Source organism: Lutjanus erythropterus, chromosome 10 (genome assembly GCF_056507025.1).
Source record: "Lutjanus erythropterus isolate fLutEry1 chromosome 10, fLutEry1.hap2, whole genome shotgun sequence".
Taxonomy (NCBI): Eukaryota; Metazoa; Chordata; class Actinopteri; order Lutjaniformes; family Lutjanidae; genus Lutjanus; species Lutjanus erythropterus.
In genome coordinates, this window is record NC_139326.1 from 26,134,794 (window position 1) to 26,157,830 (window position 23,037).

Sequence of the window (23,037 nt, forward strand, 5' to 3'; positions counted from 1 at the left end):
ACGGCAGGAGAAAGACAAAATGAAATCTCAAGATGTTATTATAATTATTAATTTTTGAGGTAGCTTTTAAAGTTGAATTGTTTTTATTTGGGTGAAAAATATCACATAATTCATGTATATATACTGCCCCTTTAAGTTATTTAACAGACTTGGAGAACTCCTTACAGTTATCTTCAATCGAATGTTATGATGTGATTTTAATACATTTACATCAGAAATTGACAACAGCTGTCCGTTTTGTTTTTGATTGCATTTCTATGCTGAAGTTTTTATAGGTGTTTCTATAGACTTTGTGTAGCAGAGTGGTTCTACAAGCAAGTCAGTGCATCATTAGATGGTTTCAGAGAGTTACAAGCTTCTGTAAATGCATCATGAAAACAATACAGCATGTATTGATATTAGAAAATGTACTTTGTAATTTGTACTTTTGAATATTTAAGTATTTTTAAAAACATGTACTTTTGAATGCTTAAGTATTTTTAAAAGCAAGAACTCCAGTACTTTAACTCAAGTAAAATTATGACTGAGCAACTTTCACTTGTAGTTGAGAAATATTTGACCAGGAGTATCTATACTTTGACTCAAGTACTGGTGTCAAGTACTTTGTCCACCACTGGTTGAAACATGATGTACTGTAGGCTATATGGGCCGTTTACTGTTTTAATGGAGGCAGGTTTGCCCTCAGATTGAACATGCGCAAGATATTGCATATTGCCTCTCATTTTTGGCAATGCAAAAGTTCCCTTACAAGTTCCTTTTCCCAATTACTTTGACAGGAACTCTATCCAACATTGTTGATGACTGCAAACCTGAAAACACCTCATGTTGTCATAAGTCCAGTGTCAGCCATGTTGCCACATCCACAAATCCCTACAATTAACCTACTTGGTAAATTGTTATCATGCCCAATAGGAGTTGACAGCTAAAACTGTACAAATAAGTCCCAGAAACTTCTGAATTTCCATCCAAATGCACTGTGCACCACTCTGAACAAGTTTGGCTAATTTTATTTACAAAAGGCTTTAACTGTATTTGTTAGAGCTCAAATGAATGTGTGTCATCAGAAGCATACAGACATGAGTTTTTCCATGTTATCAAATCTGGAGAAATGTTGGAGGAGAACCAGATGATGATAAGCAGCTTTTTTCACAGAAGAGATAAGGAAGGCGGAAAAGCATGTTTTCCAAAAAATGGATTTACACAAGTGTAACAAAAAGCAGACAAATTTTGAGTCAATTAGTTAATCTACGCAATGTCAACAAAATTAATGGGTTTGTTATAATTAACTGGATTTGCTCCTAATTAGAAACATTTACAAACATACATTTGTGGTGTTACGTAAGACATAGTGGCAATTAAATTCAATCTCAACCATCTGATTCAAAGTTTTTAGAATTTTTAGGTTTAAAGAATGAATATGTACACGACGTGTGATTTTCCAGCTTTAACAAACAGACTCAGACATTGCAATTGGAGCAAAATGCTGTCAGTTAGAGACCGAAAGATGTTTCCTGCCATTTCCCTGGCTGTTAAACCCGCTCACTCTGTTGGTCCATTTTCTGTCTCTTTTTGATATATTATTTTCCATTTCCCTCTGTCTCTCTATCCCCCACTGCGCTTTGACAGAAATACGTAGATGAAGAAAGCAGACAAAAACTGTAATGACGCAGACAAAAGTGTAAAGTCTTGAGTTCTTTGAATCAAATGAACCAGAGACGGAAAGAAAAACACACACAGAAGAAAGCGAGTCAGACATGAAAACAGACGAGGCGAAATGGTTTAGAATAGGAAAGAGATAAGGGGACATGGTGAAAAAGCACTCAAAAGCTTTGTGGTGTCTAAATGTGATCAGTGACAGGTCAAACAGACAGGCCTTCAGGGATAAAGAACCAGAGATACAGAAAAAGTCAACACTGGCTATTATTATTTCATCAGTGCCACAAAAGGAGAGAGTCTGACAAAAGACAAAGACATGAGGTCAGAGTAGACACATACACAGTGTGGACACAATGACGCAATAAACACTGCAACAGATACCACATCTGTGAAGAAGTGCATTATGTTCCTTTTTTTATATATAAAAACTGTTTCATAGACATAGAATTAATATTACAACATTGTTTTCTCCTCTTTATTTAAATGAGTAAGTTACAACTTTGAGTCTCCGGTTCTGAACATCTGCCCAGCTGAAGTGTTTGTGAGCAGTTCACTGAATGCCGACCACCTCCAGGGGTGTTGTTCAGTAAGTGACCCGGTACTCTGACCTCCCTGTGGAGGAGCTGCGAGTGAAAACACAATTTCCCTACAGGGATTAATTCAGGCTTTGAAGCTGCTTTGAAGCAGACTGCTGCTACCCTGCCATACCGCAGTCACCACCTTCAAAACCTGCTAATGTGATGAAAGCCAAAGTACATCTGATGCCAGTGCTGGTGTCCAAAATCAAGCTAAATACATCTCACCTGGAGACGGTGACCAGAAAAAAGACTTAAAGGGAAATTTAGCTTTGGTTGTCAATACATAGCGTTAGGTGACAAATTTACTCAGTTAGCACACCCCCTGGCTACTGAGAGGCAGAGACTAGAAATCAGAGCTAAAATAGCCTGTAATTGTTTCTCGCATCCTGTGACATCAGCAGATGGAGCGAGAACAACTGATTTTGCAGCAGGAGAATTTATAAGAAGAATTTATTGGCTAAATTGACTTCATGGACCATCAGCACTGACTGGACATTCTTGAGAAAAGTGCAGAATTGTCCCTTTTTAAAGTATGATGAAGTTAATATTTTTTTCTATAGAAAGGGTCAGTTAAGTCAGCCTGAATAATTTGTTAAATTAATAATTACATGTTGCTCAGAGGCTAAAATATGTTATTGTGAATATCTACAGATGGGTGACAGATTTCATGGAAAACTTGCCCGCATTAGTCTAATGCAAGTTAGTTTCACAAAAATGTAGACTTACTTATTTTAAGCATAAAAAAAATAAAAAATCCCCCAGGTTAACTCGGGTCAAAGAGCCATGTTTCCACATAACAATCAGTGACACCAGCTGGCCAGCAGCACAAAATGACAATAACTGAGGAAAATGTGGCTCATAATTGGCTAATAATATCATGAAGCTTCGACTGAGACCCACTGGAAATATACAGCAGTGAGGACATCATCAGCCATGTTTATTTGCCCAAGGAAAATAGACTGACGAGTTAGCAGAAGTACTACGTCCTGCCACATTAAGAAGCCACATTATCTCAGCTCGGCGAAACTTCCACACTGTGCTGAGGTTTTAATCTTATGTATTTTTACTGCAGTTTTACAGTTGAACTTTCCCAGTAAAATGTTCTATATAAATATTCTCTGCTGGAGTGGCAGTTGTTCATTTTTTAGTTTGCAAAAAAGTCAGTCTTATCCTGAATTTATGGCTGATAAGTCCTTCTTAAAAACCAGACAGTTTTGTGCAATGACTGTAGATGTCTACCTGAAGTACATCTGTGCTACAGTTTAAATCTACCTTCATTAAATCAGGACCTGACAGTCAAACACCAACAAAGATTTCAGACTGACATTTGAAATGATCATTCTTCACCACCATCATCAAAAAACAAAACAAAACAAGAAATAGGGAAACGTGTAGCTACTATCTAATACTGAGTAAGATAAACAGTGTGTATGCTACTGTGTAAAATATGCAAGCACAATGTTGATCAGTTGTATAAACCAGGAGAAAAGGCTTTAAACCCTTTTAGATCACATATTGTGCATCTATTTAACAATCCAAAAAATTTAAAAATAATCGATTTGTATATTACAAGTGTTTTCAATCATATCAATCATGTTTTCTATCTGTAAAACGTGTTCACGTAAGCTTGAACAAACCAATTTAAAACAATAATATCATGACATCCAATCAATCAATCCTCAACTTTTAGCAGCACAGAGCTAAGATTCATTAGATTCAGCACATTACACCGGGACACGCCCACTTTTCAACATTCAAATCTAAATCCCTTGTGCCGTTTCACTCGGAAATATGTCACAAAACGGAAGCTAGGTACTCTGGAAATGCCATTTCATCAGGACTTTAATAGTAATGGCTGTTATAAATATGCAAAACTAAAAATCACATTGGTCGAGTCGTACATTTAGAAATGCATTTTGCAGTCAGTGCTCGAGATCTGAGGACACGGTCTGCTGCATTTACCTGAAGGCCCTCTATGAATTATTACATTAATGTTCTGAAAGGAAAAAGATAGAGACAGACAGAGGAGTGGAATTGAAAAAGTCAAATGACAACAGGATGAGAGACGTTGTGACAAAAGGGTGAGAGCGCAAGGGTTGACTGAGTTCTACGCCTACGGTGGGAACTCATCCAGGACAACGACAGAACAGAGTCACTGTTCTGTGACCAACTCAACACTCACAACGCATACAGTCATCTGTGTGTGCACACATGCATGTGTGTGGGTATGTGTATACTCTCTTAATGGCTCTCACTCCGACACTGATTGATCATCACAGTCCCTCCCTGTCCATGTTTGAATACCTCTGCTGCGCTCGTGTGTGTGTGTACATATGAACGACTTTGAGTGTGCACAGTTGTGTCCTCCAGTAGCTCTACAGAGGCAGTGAACCAGGACGTTTCAGGACACGAGAGAAAGTCTTCCACGAAAATATACACACACACAAACAGGAAAATAAGAATACACAAACACTACATTTTCACACACACACACACACACACACACACACACACACACACACACACAATTTAACACAAAATAAAACATTATCTGTCATGCACACAGATACAGCACAAACACACACAATCAGCCAATAAACACAGTTGTATATACGTACAAAATCAATACAAACAAACACCAGGAGTCACTGGCACAGAAGCTAATTGACCTCTTTTATAAATCTTGATGGTTGTTAATAATTGAAATCGAACAATCTCAGCGTAAAGGAGAGGGGGAGACGGACAGAAAGAGACAGACAAAGACAAAGGAGATTCGACATGGGAGAAGAAGGGAAAAAGGTAAGAGAGCTAAAGGAAGGAAGGCAGAGGAGAGTGGGAGTGATGCCAGAGAAAGAGAGGAGAAACATTAGGAGGAAGAGAAAGGAGGAGAGACGGAGGAAAAGACGAGAGGAAATCAATACGAGTGAGATGGCAGCAAAGGAGGGAAAGAGGTCACAAATCACCCCGGCCAATACTGTGTGTGCCAATAATGTATATGTGTGTGTGTGTGTGTGTGTGTGTGTGTGTGTGTGTGTGTAGATGTGGAGTCACAGGTCAGTGCTAGCAGACTAATAACCATTCACACTTTGGCTAATGGAGACAAAGTAAGTAACCTGGTACACAATATGTCATTAGCACACTTCAAGGCTAATGGAGATATACTGAGGTCGTACGCATGCTGCTTAAGCAAACACTGGAAATGCCCTTCACAATAAGATATGCGATCGAGACAAATTATGCTGCTTTTCACCTCAAGTCACATTAATTCAGATGGAGATATGGTAAGCATGTTTTAGCAAATGCCGCTGCTAATAAAGCTACTGTATTAAAGTGCCTGTCTACAGGGAGGCATGTTGGTTTAATTTGGCTTTTTTGTTTTGGTTCTAAGCACTTTATTAAAGGAGCAATCTGTATCAATAGCACCTCCAAAATGAGTACTGCCATCCAAATAGAAAGTTGGAGCCACAGACAATATATTAAATAGTTTGAAATCCTATTTAATGTACAATGTATGGTTTGAAGTGAGTTGTTTCCGCCATCCTGTCCTCTCCAGACTCAGAGCTCAGGCAGGCTGCAGGAACACTGCAGGAGTGCAAGACGAGCACAACATTATAATTTGACAATAACAAGTGACGACAAGTTGCACACTGTAAACTGATCATGTTTAGTGTGAAATTAAACCTTTTGTCCTGAAAACAAAAGCCCACTGCTTAAAAAAATACACACTCCAGAGTTTGAATTCAGTGACTACCTGCCCCCTGCCTGCCAGACTCCATTAACATATTCCTTAATGTAACATTAAGAAATATCTGCTCCCTCTAAAAAGATTATTGATGATTCCTTACATCTCATAAACAGACAATTAATAATTCAGCGAACATTCAGCATTAATTGTAACTCTAATCAATGTGAAATGGGCAAATAAATTCATTCATTCATTTCTGATGACATATCATGTCCATTTTATTATTTATTTATTACAGTAAAGATATTACAGATATGTCCTTTAAATGTTCCTTTCCTGCTGGAGGGAGGAGTTGGAGACCCAGTGGCAGGTTGAGTTAACTCTGTTTCTCAAGGATACTGTGGCAGGCAGTGGAGCTTCTTAGGGAATCAAGCCTGCTCTCTCCAGTTGGAAGCTGACCTCACTGACCCCTAGGCCATCCTACTGCTCCCTCCCCTCTCCGCTCCCCTGCCTCCTACCCTTGCCTATGACCTTCACTTGGTTTACCCACTCTCCAGATGAGGCTCCATGTGACTACATTCCAAGTAATTTATTGAGCTGTCATGACGCTCACATAGCTACAATTCCCATCCCTTACAAAGAAAACAGGATATTCTACCCACTTTTATTATAATTCAAAAAACCTCTGAAAGTTTGAAAAAAGATCCAAATTCATGTGTGAATTTAAAATTCTCAGTGTAAAACCAGCAGATAATGCCTTGTACTCCAGCGAGGGGTGTTCCTGACACACACACTGTCCGCCTGTTCACTCTGTAAAACACAGTTGTAACTTTAGCTTGTCAGTTAAGTGAAGCAGCACAGGCACTGCAATTTAAACACAATCAGACCAGATTTCACTGGGTGAAATCCACTCCAGCGCTGCGCCAAAACCAGGCAGGAAAGCAAAACAGCATGAGCAGAAATGGGAGCGCAAACTGTGCTAGCAGGCTAACAACAGAATTCCAGTTAGATGCTTTAAAAAAAATTTTTTTTAGCACTTTATCATCATTACTGTGTATTATTTTTCTTGCACACGATGCAGACAAGCAGCATCCCTCCTTCTCTGCTGCTAGCATTATTTCTCCAAACGGTTCAACACACAATATGTAATTTCTGCTTCTAGGGGTTTCTGTCACATTAAAACAATTACAAAAGACGTGCTTTGATGACAGTGTGAAGTTGCGTGGGAACGTGAGAATTGTTTTCTTCAATAAACCAAAAAAAACACCATTGCTGATGAAAATCTATCTGACATGACTCAGGCACAAATCATGTTCATTTAAAGTTTTATTCTCATTAGGGTTATATACACTGACTACTTTCCTTACTCACTGACATAGCAGATGTAGCCCCTGTTTTCCCTGAAGTTACAGTTGAAGTTAAGTAACTAGAAACTAGTTAGCAATGGCTAGAAATGCACCATTGGCTTGAATTACAGTTTTTTCTGTTTGTACATTGTTGGAAACATTTAGCATAAGTACACAACTTAACAAAAATATATAACGTATATCTAGAGTTTTTATATATTTCAGTGCAAAGAGTGCATATTATTGCTTTAAGGACATCTGAGAACTTCACATTTTTGCATGTCAGAGTTTAATCTGATTGGATTCTTCACAAATGAATGCAGCAGCAAATAAACCTGTTTCACAGCACCCATATTAAAACAGTAAAGTAAACACTGTTACCAATGAAATTAATTCAGGTCCCGTTCCATTTAGTGGAGCAGAATCAACATGCACAATAGCAGCATCCTGACTCTGTTTGACCTGAATGGAACAGAACTTTAACTAGTATGACTGGTAACACCTGTGTTTACCCTTTTATTTCAATATGTTTGCCTTGAAAAAGGTCTGTTTGTGCCTCATTCCTCACAGAAATTATTTAGGAGAAAAATCTTGCGTGAACACAGTTGAAACATATTTTACAACAGGCTACATGTGCTTGAATTAATTCTAAAGGATTACATGTTTGTATTTAGTCTAGATTTTATTTTACAGTGACAGCCCTGCTTCTTATAAAGTTGTCATAGTAAGAAAAACACAGGTGGAACAAATATCGTTAATGGTAGTTAGGTTCTGTGAGTGTCTCATTAATCCTTTGAGCCAGCATGCACAATACTAAGAGACAGGGAACACTAAACGAAACAGAGCCATTGTTAATGCAGTTAATTACGCTGGTGCATTTTCTGCTTGTCATAACAAGTCAAACTGTCTGTCATGAAAAAGGTCTATTGTGATTATGAAGAATTGCAGTCATATTTATGATGCTGTATGGCTTTTGTTAGATATAATGATGCTTTATGATTATGAAGAATTATCTATAATTGTTGATGCATTATGTTGGCTTATGTGATGCATTATAAGATTTATATTAAGTGCCATAGTGTTAATTTTGCGTCTCATTATAAATCTCAAACACTGTAGATCATTGTCCTTTTGTTTTCACCTGTCTTCCACATTGTTTATTTTATTCAACTTTCTCAAATTCATCCTTGCTATCATCTAATAACTCATTATCCTATCCTTTTCTTTCCTTTTTTAACATATGACAAGAAAAAAAAATATTTTCATCAATTTGTTTGACAAGAAAAACCTTGGAAAATTATTTTTAAAAAAAACTTTCAAGCTTGTATCATTTATGTTCTAACTTTTGTTATGTATATTTCTACTTTTTTTTTCTTTTATCTTGATCCCTGAGATCAAACAGACGACGCGTTTCAGCGCTTAAGCTGACTTTACTGTTCCTTCCATAAAGGATGAGAAACACAGGAGGACAGAAAGAGTGGGAGAGAGAAAGAGAAAGAGAAAGCAAAACAGCACAGCAGGATTCATATCATCTTTCTCCTCAGTGTGACTCCCTGATATGTGTTGGCCTTTCCAGCCCTCTCAAAGGCACCCTCGATCGCCATCCCTCCATCATCCCCTACTTCTTTTTTCTCAAGCTCAGGTTTTATCTGCCTCTGCTCTCTCCAATTTCACTCAGTGGAAATTAGAGTAGAGCACAAGCCAGCATGGAGCAGAGAGAAAGGAAGGAGAAAGAGAAAGGGAAGAAGAAAGGGAGAGGATGGGACAGAGAGTGAGAAGACAGAGATAATAAAAGCAGTATGGGGGCCATAGCTTCTAGCTGTGTCTGTGAAACAGCAGGAAACAAAGAGGAGAAAACAGCTTACAGAGTTTAGGTTTTCACACAGATAAACAGTGCACACACACTGAGTATTCACCAGGCACAGACCTACAGTGGCTCTCTATGTTGTTCACTCAAACTATGTTGCATAATGTGTATCTAGTATTCACAGTCTCTTCATAATCTTATTTTCCTTTTGTTCTTAAGTGACCTAAATGCTTTGAAGTCATGATGGAAGTTTCATTATATTAGAATATCACTATTTGATCTCTTCGTTTGTTTGTTGTTGGGATTTTTTTGCACTGCATGCCGTGATCTGTTGAGCTCAGAGAAAAATGAAATCTGTATCAAAAAGCAGCGCTGCAGCAAACTTTGCTCGTTACATATTCTCTGTTAAACAAAAGAAAACTCAGAGAGCCATTTTCCTGGAAAATTCTTCAGTTCCAGGCATCTCCAAACCACAGCTGCTCTTAATATTGCATAATGCCCCCAGTTTTTTTATTTATTCATTATATTTTTATGTGTATATCTGTATGGATTATGGTGTGCTTAAGAGATTAAGTGTCCTGGAGCAGTACAAAGTAGCAAGCAGCCAATCAATTTTTTATTAACGTGACATTATGATGGCTTTGTACAATATAAATTAAGCAGAAATTAAAGCATATCTTAAGCAGACCAAACATTTAAACCAAATTATGGTTTTAAACAGGGCTGAGGGTTATTTCAAATCAGAAAGATAACTCTAAAGTGGAATTAAATAAAATTAAAAACTTAGGTTTCATACAAAATGACACACCGTTGGTTAATGTGACTGCAAGACATCCATCAAAATTAATGACAGGAATAAATTGGACTTGATGTTGTTATACACAGTCCTCGAAAGACCTCATGGTGGCCATCGCATACAGTACGAGAGCGAAATCCATGGGTCGTTAATTGAGCAGAATTTCCCCTCAATAACGCACCGTCTGGAATCCAGCAGCTAGCAAATGAGTGGCTGATGGGAGACTAATAAATGACTAGCAGCTGCACATGATGTCAGTAATGAACACAGAGAGATGGGAGGAGAAAAGTCAAAATAGAGAATGGAAGATGACAATACATTCTTACTGGAGATACGCTGTATGTGGTCAGCTTAAAGGGATAGTTCGGATGATTGAAGTGTAGTTCTATGAGGTACTTACTGAAAGTCAATATATTACAGTCGCCAGTTGGCACCATCCCAGTTTGTGGGAGCAAGGAGGAGCACCAGCAGGGAAACTAAGCAATGAACCGCTGTGAACAGGGTCAGCAACAAAACATGTTTTAGCAACTCAAAATGTTCCATTTTAGTAATGTGGCTCTCTTGCCCCTCTCCAGTGGTTGCCTGTGGCTTTGAGAGAAAATGAAATGGAAATGACTGATGGTACTTTTTTTAAAAAAAATATTCATTTATCATGGCTATAGGCCTAAAGGGTTTCTTACATTCTCCAGCTGTACAAATGTGTAGCCCATACATTCAATTTTAAAAAAAAAAAGAAAGAAACAAGTGTATTTGATGAACATTTTGTTATCTATGACATGTGTCATAGCATTTCTGTCTTTGGCCTTTTACTCTAAATTTTGCCAGTGGTTAGGCTTGACTCTCTATATGTTAACTATTGATGGCAGATCTAAAAAAAAGAAAAGTTTCAAAGCAAAATAGAATTTAATAGCTGCCGCTTGATACAGCAGCAGCACATTGCTAATAGCACCTGTGCTGGTACTTCTCTCTGCTTCTCAAAACTGGGTGCATGTCGCCTTACATCTACTGTACATAGCCTAATACACTGACAATCAATAAGTACCTAACCTTACAACCCCACTTCAAAAAAATCCATATTATCCCTTTAACTTCAGATTATGGCCAGGTAAAATGTGTTCATATTCAGATTAAACAAGCTACTGTGGCACACAAACACCCCACATCTCACTCAAAAACAACAAAAAAGGCTGTAAAAGAAAGACTTGTACAAAAGAGATGATGCCACCTTTCCATCTTACTAGATGAAAGGTGAAAAACCTCCTCAGGGCACCGAAAGCTTTTAGGAGATAAAGGACAAAGATAGGAGAGGAATCAAAAGACAAAGAGGGTGAACTAAAAAAGCAAGTTTAAAGATGACACAAGAGAAAGAGGAAGATAAATGAAAACAAACAGAGGAAAAGAAAAAAAACGGAAAATGCTAAAGAAAAAACAAGAGAAGAAAGAGCAGTGATTAAATATTCACAACGATGTAGGGCTGGGAGAAACCAGGGAGGGAGATGAAAAGAGGATAAATCTCTTCAAAAGAAACATGTTTAAAAAACCAAAAACAAAAGAAGTTATAGAGTTGAAGACAATAAACAAGGGTTAGAAGTGGAGTATTTTGTAGTTTGAAAAGAAACCCAACCTCCAACAGAGACTTAAGCATTATTCTTTTCCTCTCTTCTAGTATTCTTTGCCACTGTGCATCACTGTGTACACATTTCTATATTTGTACCTGTTGTTTCACTTCTCTCGTGTTTACCTCTCGCTGGTTTTGTTGTATTTATTCTCTCCTTCCTTGACTATTCATGTGTGACAGCTGAATCAGGGGAGACATCAAGCTGTACTGCTCAGCTGCTTCTGTAGACTCAGACCCACTCAGCAACCAGGACACCAAAGAACACACACGTATACACGTATATACACAGCCCCATGTTTGGCTCCAGGGTCTGCTTTGTATTACAGAGGGAAATCTTTGGTGGGCAAGTCGATGTGTCAACTCGAGCTGAGACAGAATCAAAAGTTCTGCTTCCTCACAGACACAATGCAATAGACGTACTGACAGATATTAAAGTGGCATAAAATATGCACTGCACATTTAGAAATAAAAGTGCTAATAGAACCGTACCGCAGAACCATTAAAAGGAGAAATCTTTCTGGTTTCAGGGGGTTCTACCTAGAATGCAACATAAAGGGTCATACCTTGAACTATCTGTAAAAGGACCCACCCAGAAGCCCCTATGAAAGGTTTTACAGAGGACACCTCCATGGTGAAATGGTTCCACCCAGAACCCCCTATGAGAGGGTCTACAGAGAACCTTTCCACCTTTTAGGGGTGCTTTCAAGAACCCATCCATTTTATGTTCCAAGGGTTTCATCCAGAAACCACCTAAGGTATTTCCAGAGAATCCTTTTACATCCCAAGGGTTTCATACCCAACCCAAACATTTATATATTCCAGTATTTGGGATTTTATCTAGAACCTATCCAGGGTGTTCTATTGAGAAACCTTTTATATCTCAGTGGTTTTATCTAGAATGCACCCAGGGTTTTTACAGAGAACTTTTTTATAGGTTTCACCTAGAACCCAGCCATGGTGTTCTACCAAAGGTTTCACCAATAACCCTCTTGTCTCCTGATGGTTCTTACAAAGAACCGTATGTCTTCATCCTAAAAATGGTTCTTTGCATTAAAAGGGTTCTTAGCAAAGGAAGGAAGTCTGACAAAAACCCTTGACAAACCCTTTCTTTAAAAAAAGGAAGGTTGTTTAAAGCAAATGCTCAGCCCCAGCCCTTCTGAGAGAGCCCATTTGGAACCCTTATTTCTAAAGGGAAAAAAAAAAACACAGCAATTCAAACAGCCAGATTCTGACTTGTGCTACTGTTGACCCCTCTGTGTATTTCATTTAGCAGGCTCTATATATCAGGAGTTCTCAAACTGTTTTCAGCCTGTGTTTAATCACTCACTCTGGGGACTCCAGCTCATTAACAAGCAGGTGGAGACCCATAAGCAGAGCTCATGTCAACCTTAAGTCTAAGAAAGCAGATTGTGTACGTCTTTGTCTTCCTGCCAAAGCACAACAGCATGATTCATCATTACCTAGCCAGCAGAGTAATACCATGTGCTGTCAAGTGACAAGTGTGGAAGTTTGGCTGCAGTCCAGTACAACACTGTGGATCCTATTAAACTGTCCTGTGAACATCGCAGTATACAGCACTGGTGGTGGGACAGCTGCGTACACATACCTGACATGTGACCCAGCTTTCTGTGCAAATAACTAAACATCTGAATAATAGGTTTAACCTGTTTGCTTACAGTAACTGAAGAGGCAACCTGGGAAAAATGTTGGCTACATCCCCTGGATTGTCACAATTTTATGTCACACAGAGCAAAATATCATCAGCGTCAGGCTCAAAAGAAAAATGCAGCAAAGAGGGAAAAAGAGGGACTTGATTTTAAGCTCTTCAGCTCTACTAGGATGCCTCAGTCCTAACATTACCTCTCTCAGTTACAAAGAGTAAAGATCATCTAAAACTAGAAGACCTAAGGGATCAATTGGCACCAACTATGTATAGCTTGTTGGAAATGGGCTAAATAATGCTTAAAAGCTAAGCTAAATTTTGGCGAGGAAAAAAATGATATGGACATTTTTACAGTGGTCCCTTAACCTCTCACCTAAGGATCGATGAATGAACATCAGTTCATCGGATATTCACAAATCTCCCCCTTATACACATGACCTATTTATGCTAATCCCATGCAGTTTTGGAAAAACATGCACTTGTTTGCATGCAGTATGAATGTGTTATTTTTTTCCCTATTCTATCTAAATATTCCTGCATACCAGGGTCCCTAAACAGTATTAAAATTGCATGAACTGGGTATGACTGGACAGATGAGAATTCTGGAGATTCAATGAGCCCAACTGTATTTATGTGTAATGATGGTAGTTCCTATAGTGGCTACATACATTGTAGTGAAACATTTTTTTTTTTTTTTTTAAACTTGACTTGACTTTATAAAATGACTTATTGTGACCTCTTGGATGATCACAGCATTATGAAACTCCACAACTGCAAACTAGAGACCTGGGGCATTCAGAGGATGGATCTTGGTGTCTTAATGTGGTGTTTTGGAGGGATTCTTGACATTTACTATAAATTCTCAAGATGTCAAAATAGTTGGTGCCAAATTTGTGCAATAAATGGTATCAACCCAAATATCACTACAACAACTTATGAGACAGAATAGAGCACAGGAATGACCATAATATACATTGCTTGGCAAAAAAAAAGTCACCACCTGGATTTAACTAAGCAAATTTGGATAATCAAGTGAGAAGATTCCCTTTTCTTACACAGTCATGTCAGAAGACATATCCTGTGGTTGTTACTCTGTTTCAGAAGGGTCAAATTATTGCCCTGCATTAAGCAAAGAAAACAACTAAGGAGATTGATGAAACTACTAAAACTGGGTTAAGAACTGTTCAACATATTATTAAAAGCTGGAAGGATAGTGGTGAACCATCATCTTCGAGGAAGAAATATTGTCTGAAAAAAAATCTTGGAAAAAGGTCATGTACCCATCATGCCGAGTGCCTACCATATCCTGTACAAGCCTGTGGGGGCAGTGTTATGATTTGGGGTTGCTTCAGTTGGTCAGGTCGAGGTTCAGCAACGTTACGTGCCCAAAGAAATTAGGTCAGCTCACTACCTGAATATACTGAATGAAAGTTTTTCCATCAATGGATTTTTTCTTTCCTGATGGCATGGGCATATTCCAAGATGACAATGCCAGGATTCATCGGGCTCAAATTATGAAAGAGTGGTTCAGGGAGCATGAGACACCATTTTCACACATGGATTGGTCACCACAGAGTCCAGACCTTAACCCCATTGAGAATCTCTGGGATGTGCTGGAGAAAACTTTGCACAGCGGTCCAACTGCAGTGAATGCGTGCCCTAATCAAAGATAAAGGCGGTCCAGCAAAATATTAGAGTGTGTGACTTTTTCTGGCCAGACAGTGTATTTCACCCATAATGTTCATAATGTTCCATAAAGCCCTTATACATGCTAAATATTCAAAATTTGAATAGGTGCTGAAAGAAAACACAATGTTTATTGTCAATTTATGACTAGCAAAACACAGAGTGCTGCACCTCAAATGATTCTTCAGGTTCCAACCTTTCAGATGATGCATATTACCTCTATGTGGCATAAAGAGGTTAATTTACACCTGTGCATGTTAGATATATTAAAATACCATTTAAATTACACATATAGTACAAACCATCTAGGAAGCAACATCTGTTGTAATATATGCATATTATATATGTTATGTATATGTATCACTGTTGAATGTTATCAAGTCTAGTGCCAACATCAGCTGTGCATTCATGCTATGTTAGTTTTTGTCTGAGTTTGGGTGTGTATCTTAAAAAGCAATTCTCCTGTATGTGAACTAACATGAAACAGCACTTAATATGTCACAGGTTTCTTTTTGCACCAGTGTTTTCTGTCAAAAACGTCCTGACTCAAACAAAAAATGCTTGACAGTGCCTGTTCTCAATACTCTGTCTGCATGGCAGTTTTCCTTTAATGTTGTTTCTACTCTTTTTTTTTAACAGGAAGGCCTGTTCCATCCATTTTCTATTTCACTTCAAGTAAATCTGTGGTTGGATCTGTGTGTATGTTTGTGTGCATCTGTTAGACTTCACTCACCTGAGTTTTCATCCACCCTCTCTTCCACAGTGTGGTCTTTCTGATGGACCCACTCACTGTTGCACTTGAAGTAAATCTGTGTGGCAGGTGTTGCTTTACAGTAGAGATTGACGGGTTTGTTCTTGACGATGTAGCCTTCCTCAGGTTCGAACAGGAAGTGAGGTAAGGGCTCCGGCGGGTCGGAGGGGAAAGTTTCTGGGAGTTCACTCAGACTCAGGAAATCATCATCATCTCTCACTGCAGGAGGAGGAAAACAGAGAGGTTAGCATTAGGAGGGTCACTTCTATTCAGGAGAGATTTTATTCCAGTTCAATCAGTCTTTGTTTTATTGACTTGTTTTGTGGCCTTAACAGGCACAGAAGATGGTTCAGGGAGGAAATGCTGCATTCTTCCAATCATTCATTATCGTTCTGTGATTCACACCAGTGAGCAGCATTGTCCCCTGAACGGAGGGTGTACGAGACAATGCCGTTCTCATTTGATCACTAATAATTGCCATGTCTCAAGTCGGTGACCTGGACCGAGTACAATTTTCTTCCACTGAGCCATAAAATGCACCTTTAATCAGCACCTGATTGTCGTGTCCATTTCTGGAAACCTTCTGGCTATCAGAGTCATTTATATAAAAGAGAGCTTGTGATTATTGCATCTCTGCAAACCTACACAGAGAGGGGAGTTATGGATGACATATGGCGCTGAGGCTCACAGTGGAGCCAACACTCACTTCCCAAATCTCACCAAGGCACTGTGCAGGTGTGCACCCTTCCTCTATGGGATGCTGATACATTAATCACCAACAAATGGAAATTCCGATGTATTCCCCCATCAACACTTTACAGAACAACTACTTACAAAAACACATATTCATCTCATGTGTGTCAGTTTGAGTCTACATGCACAAATCCCCAAAGATACAGACCACTTAATGACAACACACATAAGGTTTAAATGAATATATACAGAAACATGCAAGGATTGAAACAAAAAAAAGGTTACATACTACATACACAAAACAATCCTGCTAATATTTGGCACTAGAAGTCTGCTGACGTGGCAACGACTTGCGGGACAATACCGCGGACCGTGGGGTTGAGCTCATTACTGTCATCACTGCAAGTTTTTGGGAAGTTGATCTTATATTATTCCATTGCAGAATGTGTTGTGCTGTGCGATATGGACAAAATCTTCTATCACAATATGATTAATTTTATATCTTGATGATGATATATGTACAAACTTCTGTGAAAAAATGGTCTATACATAATTGCCACATGCTTCATGAATCTCACAAATAAAATGCACGTTCTCTTTTCTCCTTTTACTTAAGTGACATTGAGCAGAACTGCCACAAATGACAAACAACATTAGATATGAAACACATAAAAAATAAATAAATAAAAGTCAACATCAGTGTTTCTGTTAAAATGATCACTCCTGCACTCTTTCGTAGGTCTGGGATTCCCTTCTAGACGTGACCATCTCTCTGTTTATCCCTCACAAACTCATGACAGCGGACCTGTCTGTCTGTTTCACACACACAGACTACCCAAGTTTATTTTGTTACCCATTTTGATATCTTAATTTTTTTATCTATCCAAAAACCATGCATGACTGATTAATAGACAGTCTCCCCTCCCTCACCTGTTCACTCTCCTGTGTGAGAAGAGTTTGACAGTTACACACAGACGCGGCAGAGAAACACGGAGAAAGAGTCTCCAGTTTAACGCACATGTCTACTTATGTGGTTGTTTTGTAAGTACACCTGGATGGTGCCGATGTCAGGTGCCACAGTGGTTTCAATCATTTTAATTGGCGACTTCATTAACAACCTGCCTCCTCCACATGAGGCTCAGCTGCTGCTGTGGAAACAGCGTTGCAGGTGAAGAAATCCAAAATGTGAGCTGTACTGTTTTGCGTGACTAAATAAAACATCCTGCTGATGAAGAAAGTGAACAGATAAGATGCAGACTGTAGAGGGAGAGAGAAACAAAGGCGGGTCAGGGCGAGCCGGTGTCTGTGTGCATGTGTTGGTGTGTCAGTGTGGAGAATAGAACAGAGATGATTAAAGTAGTTTGTGACTAAACAGTAAATTAAGTTGGAGAATTAATTAGAAGTAAAATGGAAATAACCTACTAGAAATATTTTATACTGAGGGAAATATCTATTTTTCTCTTGGCACACGAAAAGTATCATTATATTGAACAGTCCTCCACACAAGTCTGAAACGCAGCCTGTAATGGGTCAACGGAGCCATCCCAAAGCATTATGGGATTGACAGTGGATGCCTAAGAACATGCTGAAAATAATACTTGTTTTCAACTCCTGAAAAATTGATTAATAATCAGAGAACTTCAAAGTTGGATTGGAGCGTGGAATCATTCAAAAACGCACTGCAATTGAAGGCTGGATTACGTAACTTCTGGAAGGGACAGGATCACACCAGAGCTGACGTTGTAAAGGCGAAACACTAGCATTAATGTTAGCATTAGCTTAACATTAGCTTCTCCTACTCTGCTTGCTTCAGGACTAACCAGTTTCACTTTTCCAGCAGTTGGGAAATGATGGACAAGGCTTTTCTTGGTCTTGAGAAGCTGCAGCATTTATCAATTGATAACTTACTGTTTATCAATAGATAACTTAATCTTAATCTAGCAGCACAGCCACCCTCACTCTCCCTCAGAGCCTTCTTCACCTTGTCTTCTTTATTTTTCTTTGTCCACGACCACCTAATCCCAGGCTTTTTCTTTTCAGGGCTAATGAGTTATAAGAGAGAAAAATCTTTCTAACTCTGCTAGCACGCTAGTTAGCCTGGTCTTTAATATTACAAAGTACATAACTGTACCATTGACATCTGTTTCATAACTGTCTGCAAAGCATTCCTCTTTTGTTGAGCACGTTAGACTTTGACAGAGAGGGTTAAATAAAAGAGGAGGATGCAGAACAGCTAATTAGCAGTGACTATACTGTAACTCCATCCTATTTGAACTGTCTGGCTCCCTGTTCCCTCCAAGGTCAGTGCTGCAGAGATGGGTTGCTACTGATCAACAGCGCTAATTTGCAGGTGAAAGTTCACCAAAGTTGAGCATGAAGACAAAACTTGCACTAATTTACGCCTGCGAGCCAATCAATCCTGTGATTTCAATGAAATTAGTTTTGCTGTGAAATTACGCTGAAAACACCACATCATAATCAAAAAGGTACTCAATTAAAACTTCCTCCTCCACTGCAATCAAATCCAAATTGAGAACTTGAACTGTCTCTGTAAACAATGATACAGAGGACAGTAGATAATGAAGAGAGCGGGAAAAGCACTGACAGATACACAGACTGGAGGAAATATCTGCTTGTTCGGCCAACCTTCAGGGCACCATGAACTTTATCTTCCTCCTCCTCCACCCGGCTCCCTTTCCTCCACTGTCTTTTCAGTGTGTCCAAACTTCACGCCCACCCATGGCCTCAATCAAAGGGACCCCAAGAATGTTTTGTCACCAGGTTGCCAAGGTCACCAAAACACGGAGGATTACAAGAGCAGGTGGGAGGAGAATGAGGAGGAGGAGGAGGAGGAAGTGGCCATTCCCTCTTTCTTCTCCTCTGATAGACACATAAACACAAAGCACACATAATAAAGCTTCAAGCACACACACACACACGGACCCACATTTTCTTCTAACTTGTAATTTCCCTTCACTCCATCATCATCCAGTTTCATTAAGACTGTCTAGACCCTCCCTCTGTGGGTGTGTGTATGTGTGTGCTCCTGTGTGTGATTTCCTCACCTTGAGAGCTGTGACTCATGGGAAAATTGTAGCACACAGAACATTTTTGACACAGCTTCAAGGTTCAAATTCTTTTTTTTTTTTTTTCTCCATCCCTAATGCGTCATGGCTACAGTCACACACAAACACTCCTACAGAAACAAACACACAACACATCATTGTGCATTTATCCGCTTGTGCACGCACATACACACTCTTGCATTCCTCTCCATGTGTAGTCGTGGTCCTTATCTTGGAGAATAGCAGTGTGCTGTGGGCTAGGAGCTAAAAGCAGCTTAGGTAAAACAACAAGACAAAAATAGGGGGAAAATGAGTAGGCAGCGTCCCTACTTTGATGTCATGAAGCTGACATTTTCTCTCTTAGTTCTGTAATTAGTTCTCTGAGAGTATGAAAATTGGTACACATTTTCCCTGCATAATTTCATTATCTGTGGGAAATTTTCTCCCACTCTTGGTTATTTATCCAGTGGCATATTTATACATTTCTCAGTCACTGCCTCCCTCCTTCGCTCCTGCTATTTCTTGTGGCTTCGTGTCTCTGCTTTCCAACCCCTCCTGCTTTTCACTTTGCCCCAACACCCATTCTCACCCTCATCTGTCATTCAGAGAGAGCTGGGGGGGGGGGGCGGTGGGAGGTGGGTTGGTGGGGGGGTTCATTGCTCTGGAGCGACAGCTATAAAATATTGATTGGCACAAGAAACATGATAGCCAGAGAAAAGGGTGGGTGGAGTGGAGAAAAGGGGAGGGATGGAGACAAAATTTCTCATGAATAAAAGCTTTGTTTCAAAAATGCCTACATTTTCTCTCACGTCTGCACCATCGTGGCTTTTCTCCTCTCCTCTCTTCACACTTTTTCCTTCCCATCTGTTTCCCTCTTCCTCCTTATTCTTTCTAAACCTTCTCTTCCTCTTGTTTCTCCTCCTGTTTGCCCCCAACTGCTCTCTTCTGATCTCCTGACAGGGTGAATTACTGATCCTAACAGCCCAGCTCATAAACGTCTTGCCTGAATGCTGTCATCAATAATGGATGGCTGTAGCAGAACAATGTCCAGCTTCGATTTACGGTATGTAGTAAATATGTACTGGGGGCAAAAACCACATTTATTCCCCTCACTCACACCTGTAGGCCTGCCCACTTCAGAAAACCTACAAACCCAACCAATAAATGTCCATAAATCTGCAAAGAATGATGTCATGAAAAGTGGCCAATCATGGTCAAGTATCACGGGTGATGTGAACTGATCCATCATATTGATAGAGAGATTGATGGATAAATGACAGAGGGGGGAAAGGAGAGAAATAGATCGAGGGAGGAAAAATCGTGAAGTGGGTCTCTGTTATTAACATTCATAGATATCTTTTGAAGGTAGAATAGGTAAAATTTGTCAGTTGCTTTTTATAAACACACCAGATTGTTAGGTTATTGTTATTATTGAGTCTCATTCCAGACAGACACAGCAAAACACAGCAAAATAATGAGAAAATAAGACCGTAGAGGCAGAGGGCTGGGCACTGTGCAGATGCAGGTACCGTGGCTGATGATTGAAAAGGATTATTTTTATTTGAGTCGATGCATGGTTTTTTGGGAAAATCTTGCAGTCTGCCTTTAAAGGTAGGGTGTCAAACTCATTTAAGTTTATGGGCCACGTACAGCCCAATTTGATCTCAAGTGGGCAGAGGCAGTAAAACCATTGCATAATAACCTATAAATAACAACTCCAGTAAGAACTTCAGTTTTCCCTCAGTTTTAGTGAAAGGAGGTAAAAGGCTTTTCTGAAGATGCTCACAAATAATGAATCATCCATTCACAAAAGAGATGATGAGTCTCAGATGTCATAAGTAAAATGAGTGCATTTTTTTCATATTCAGCCAATTATTCATGCGGTTTGGAAGTGAAAAACAATGCAATATTTTACTTCTTTATAATTCTTATTGAGATATAGAAAATCTTTTAATTTTCAATATATTTCCACTCCTGTGTAGAACTGCTGGCATCACCACAAAGCAAAAACTGAAGAGGAAGTTAATGAGGAAAGTTTTGGCCATGCCTTAGAAACAGGATCCCACCAATATTGTCTTAAAATATAAATCTGATATTTTCTAATTTAACCCCTGATTGTGTTACTGATAGGTCAATGCTGAATTGCCAGGTTTGTGTGTTTTCTTCACTTCTTTGATGGAGAGTGAAGAAGTGGCATGCTTGATTATATATAAATATGAATATTGGTCATCTGACAAAAGATGCCCTGACCAAAACGAGTGTTTAAGAGTCTTCAGGAATTCAGAGGTATCTGTGTCCTACAGCAAGCCAAACAAAGCCATATAGGGTCAAAATGCCTCATGGGTAAGAATGTGGGTTTGTATGTGTGTGAGTGTGTGAGTGTGTGTATGTGTGTGTGTTTGGGTCTTGTTCTCTTAGTAAGAGGTCTATGATGTGTATCAGTGCAGTAGCCGTGGAAATCATGAGATCATAGTTCTTAACGTCTTATCGGCAAGTTAGAATCAGCAGCAGCTGCGAAAACATACGCAAATAGCCAAACACACACACACACACACACACACTCTCACCAACAACTAGGAAAACAAAGCAGGAACGATCCCTATCTATCTCAGACACTTGTGCTGCCAAATTACACCAGTCACACATACAGACCCATAAATATAAAATGCATGCAAACACAAAGGTGCAAAAACAATGGTGTTCACTGATTCAAAAAGAAAAACAGATTTATCCCTTTTCTTGCTATTTTATTGTTTTCCAAACACAGGAAAATATAAATACCCATTCTTGGTGCTCCTATTAATCAGAGCTCCTGCCCACAATCATCCCCCAAAACACACACAAACCGTTACTCTTTATTATAAACACATTCAACCGACCTATTGGAATATTGAAACGGTTTAGGGAGTTTAGGGCTGTTGAGGGAGAGGTAGAAAAAGAGAGAGTGAGTGAAGGATGATGGGACAGCGGGGAGCTAGTGTATCATCGCTGTGAAACTAGATATATGAAGACGCCCATTTCCCAAACACACACACACACACACACACAAATATGCAGGCACAGAAAAACATGCAAACAGAAGGCACACAAGCAAACCCACAAGAATATTCATCCTTTATCCACGCACACACTGAAGCAGACATACAATACAGCACACAGTGGTACAAATGGAATAATCTTATCAGCTGTTGATCTGTAGAGCAGCTCTTCAGTGTTCCCTGCACTCCATGAATACACTGAACTGCTGTTTTCTTCTGCCCCTCTCTCTTCCTCGTCATTCTCTCATACTTTGCTGATATTATTGCTTTTTAAGAAGATAACAGATGGATTCGCTATTTTGAAAAAAAAATTTCTAACATACCGCTGGGGATTTAGTGCTCAACTTTCTTAAGTGTTTATTCTTCCACTATTTAATTATTCATGCTGTGAAACGACAACTATACGTGTAGTTTTGTGTACCCAGTTTTGCCACAAGATATATTTGTAATCCATGCTTGCTGATGAGAGTCAGACAATTTATATTTATAAATGCACTGAGAATATTATTCTAAGCAGTATGTTGTCTGCTACTGTACCTCTAGGAATGTCTCTATTCAAAAGAATAGTTTCAGTCTCTTTTAATAACTACAAGAGTGCAGAAAATTCATGGAAAGTAACCAAGTGAATTTACTTACATGTAGTCTGATGGGTCCT

The 23,037-nt window shown here is 39.1% G+C and overlaps 1 protein-coding gene across 2 annotated transcripts in view; it reads right to left on the reverse strand.

Annotated features, from left to right (window-relative positions):
* Nucleotides 1–23,037, reverse strand: part of unc5ca (unc-5 netrin receptor Ca) — a 258,799-nt gene that overhangs the window by 117,601 nt on the left and 118,161 nt on the right. For both annotated transcript variants that reach the window (XM_084728798.1, XM_084728797.1), the window contains exon 2: nucleotides 15,569–15,805. In XM_084728798.1, the coding sequence (XP_084584924.1) occupies nucleotides 15,569–15,805 (237 nt within the window). The remainder of the gene's footprint in view (nucleotides 1–15,568; nucleotides 15,806–23,037) is intronic.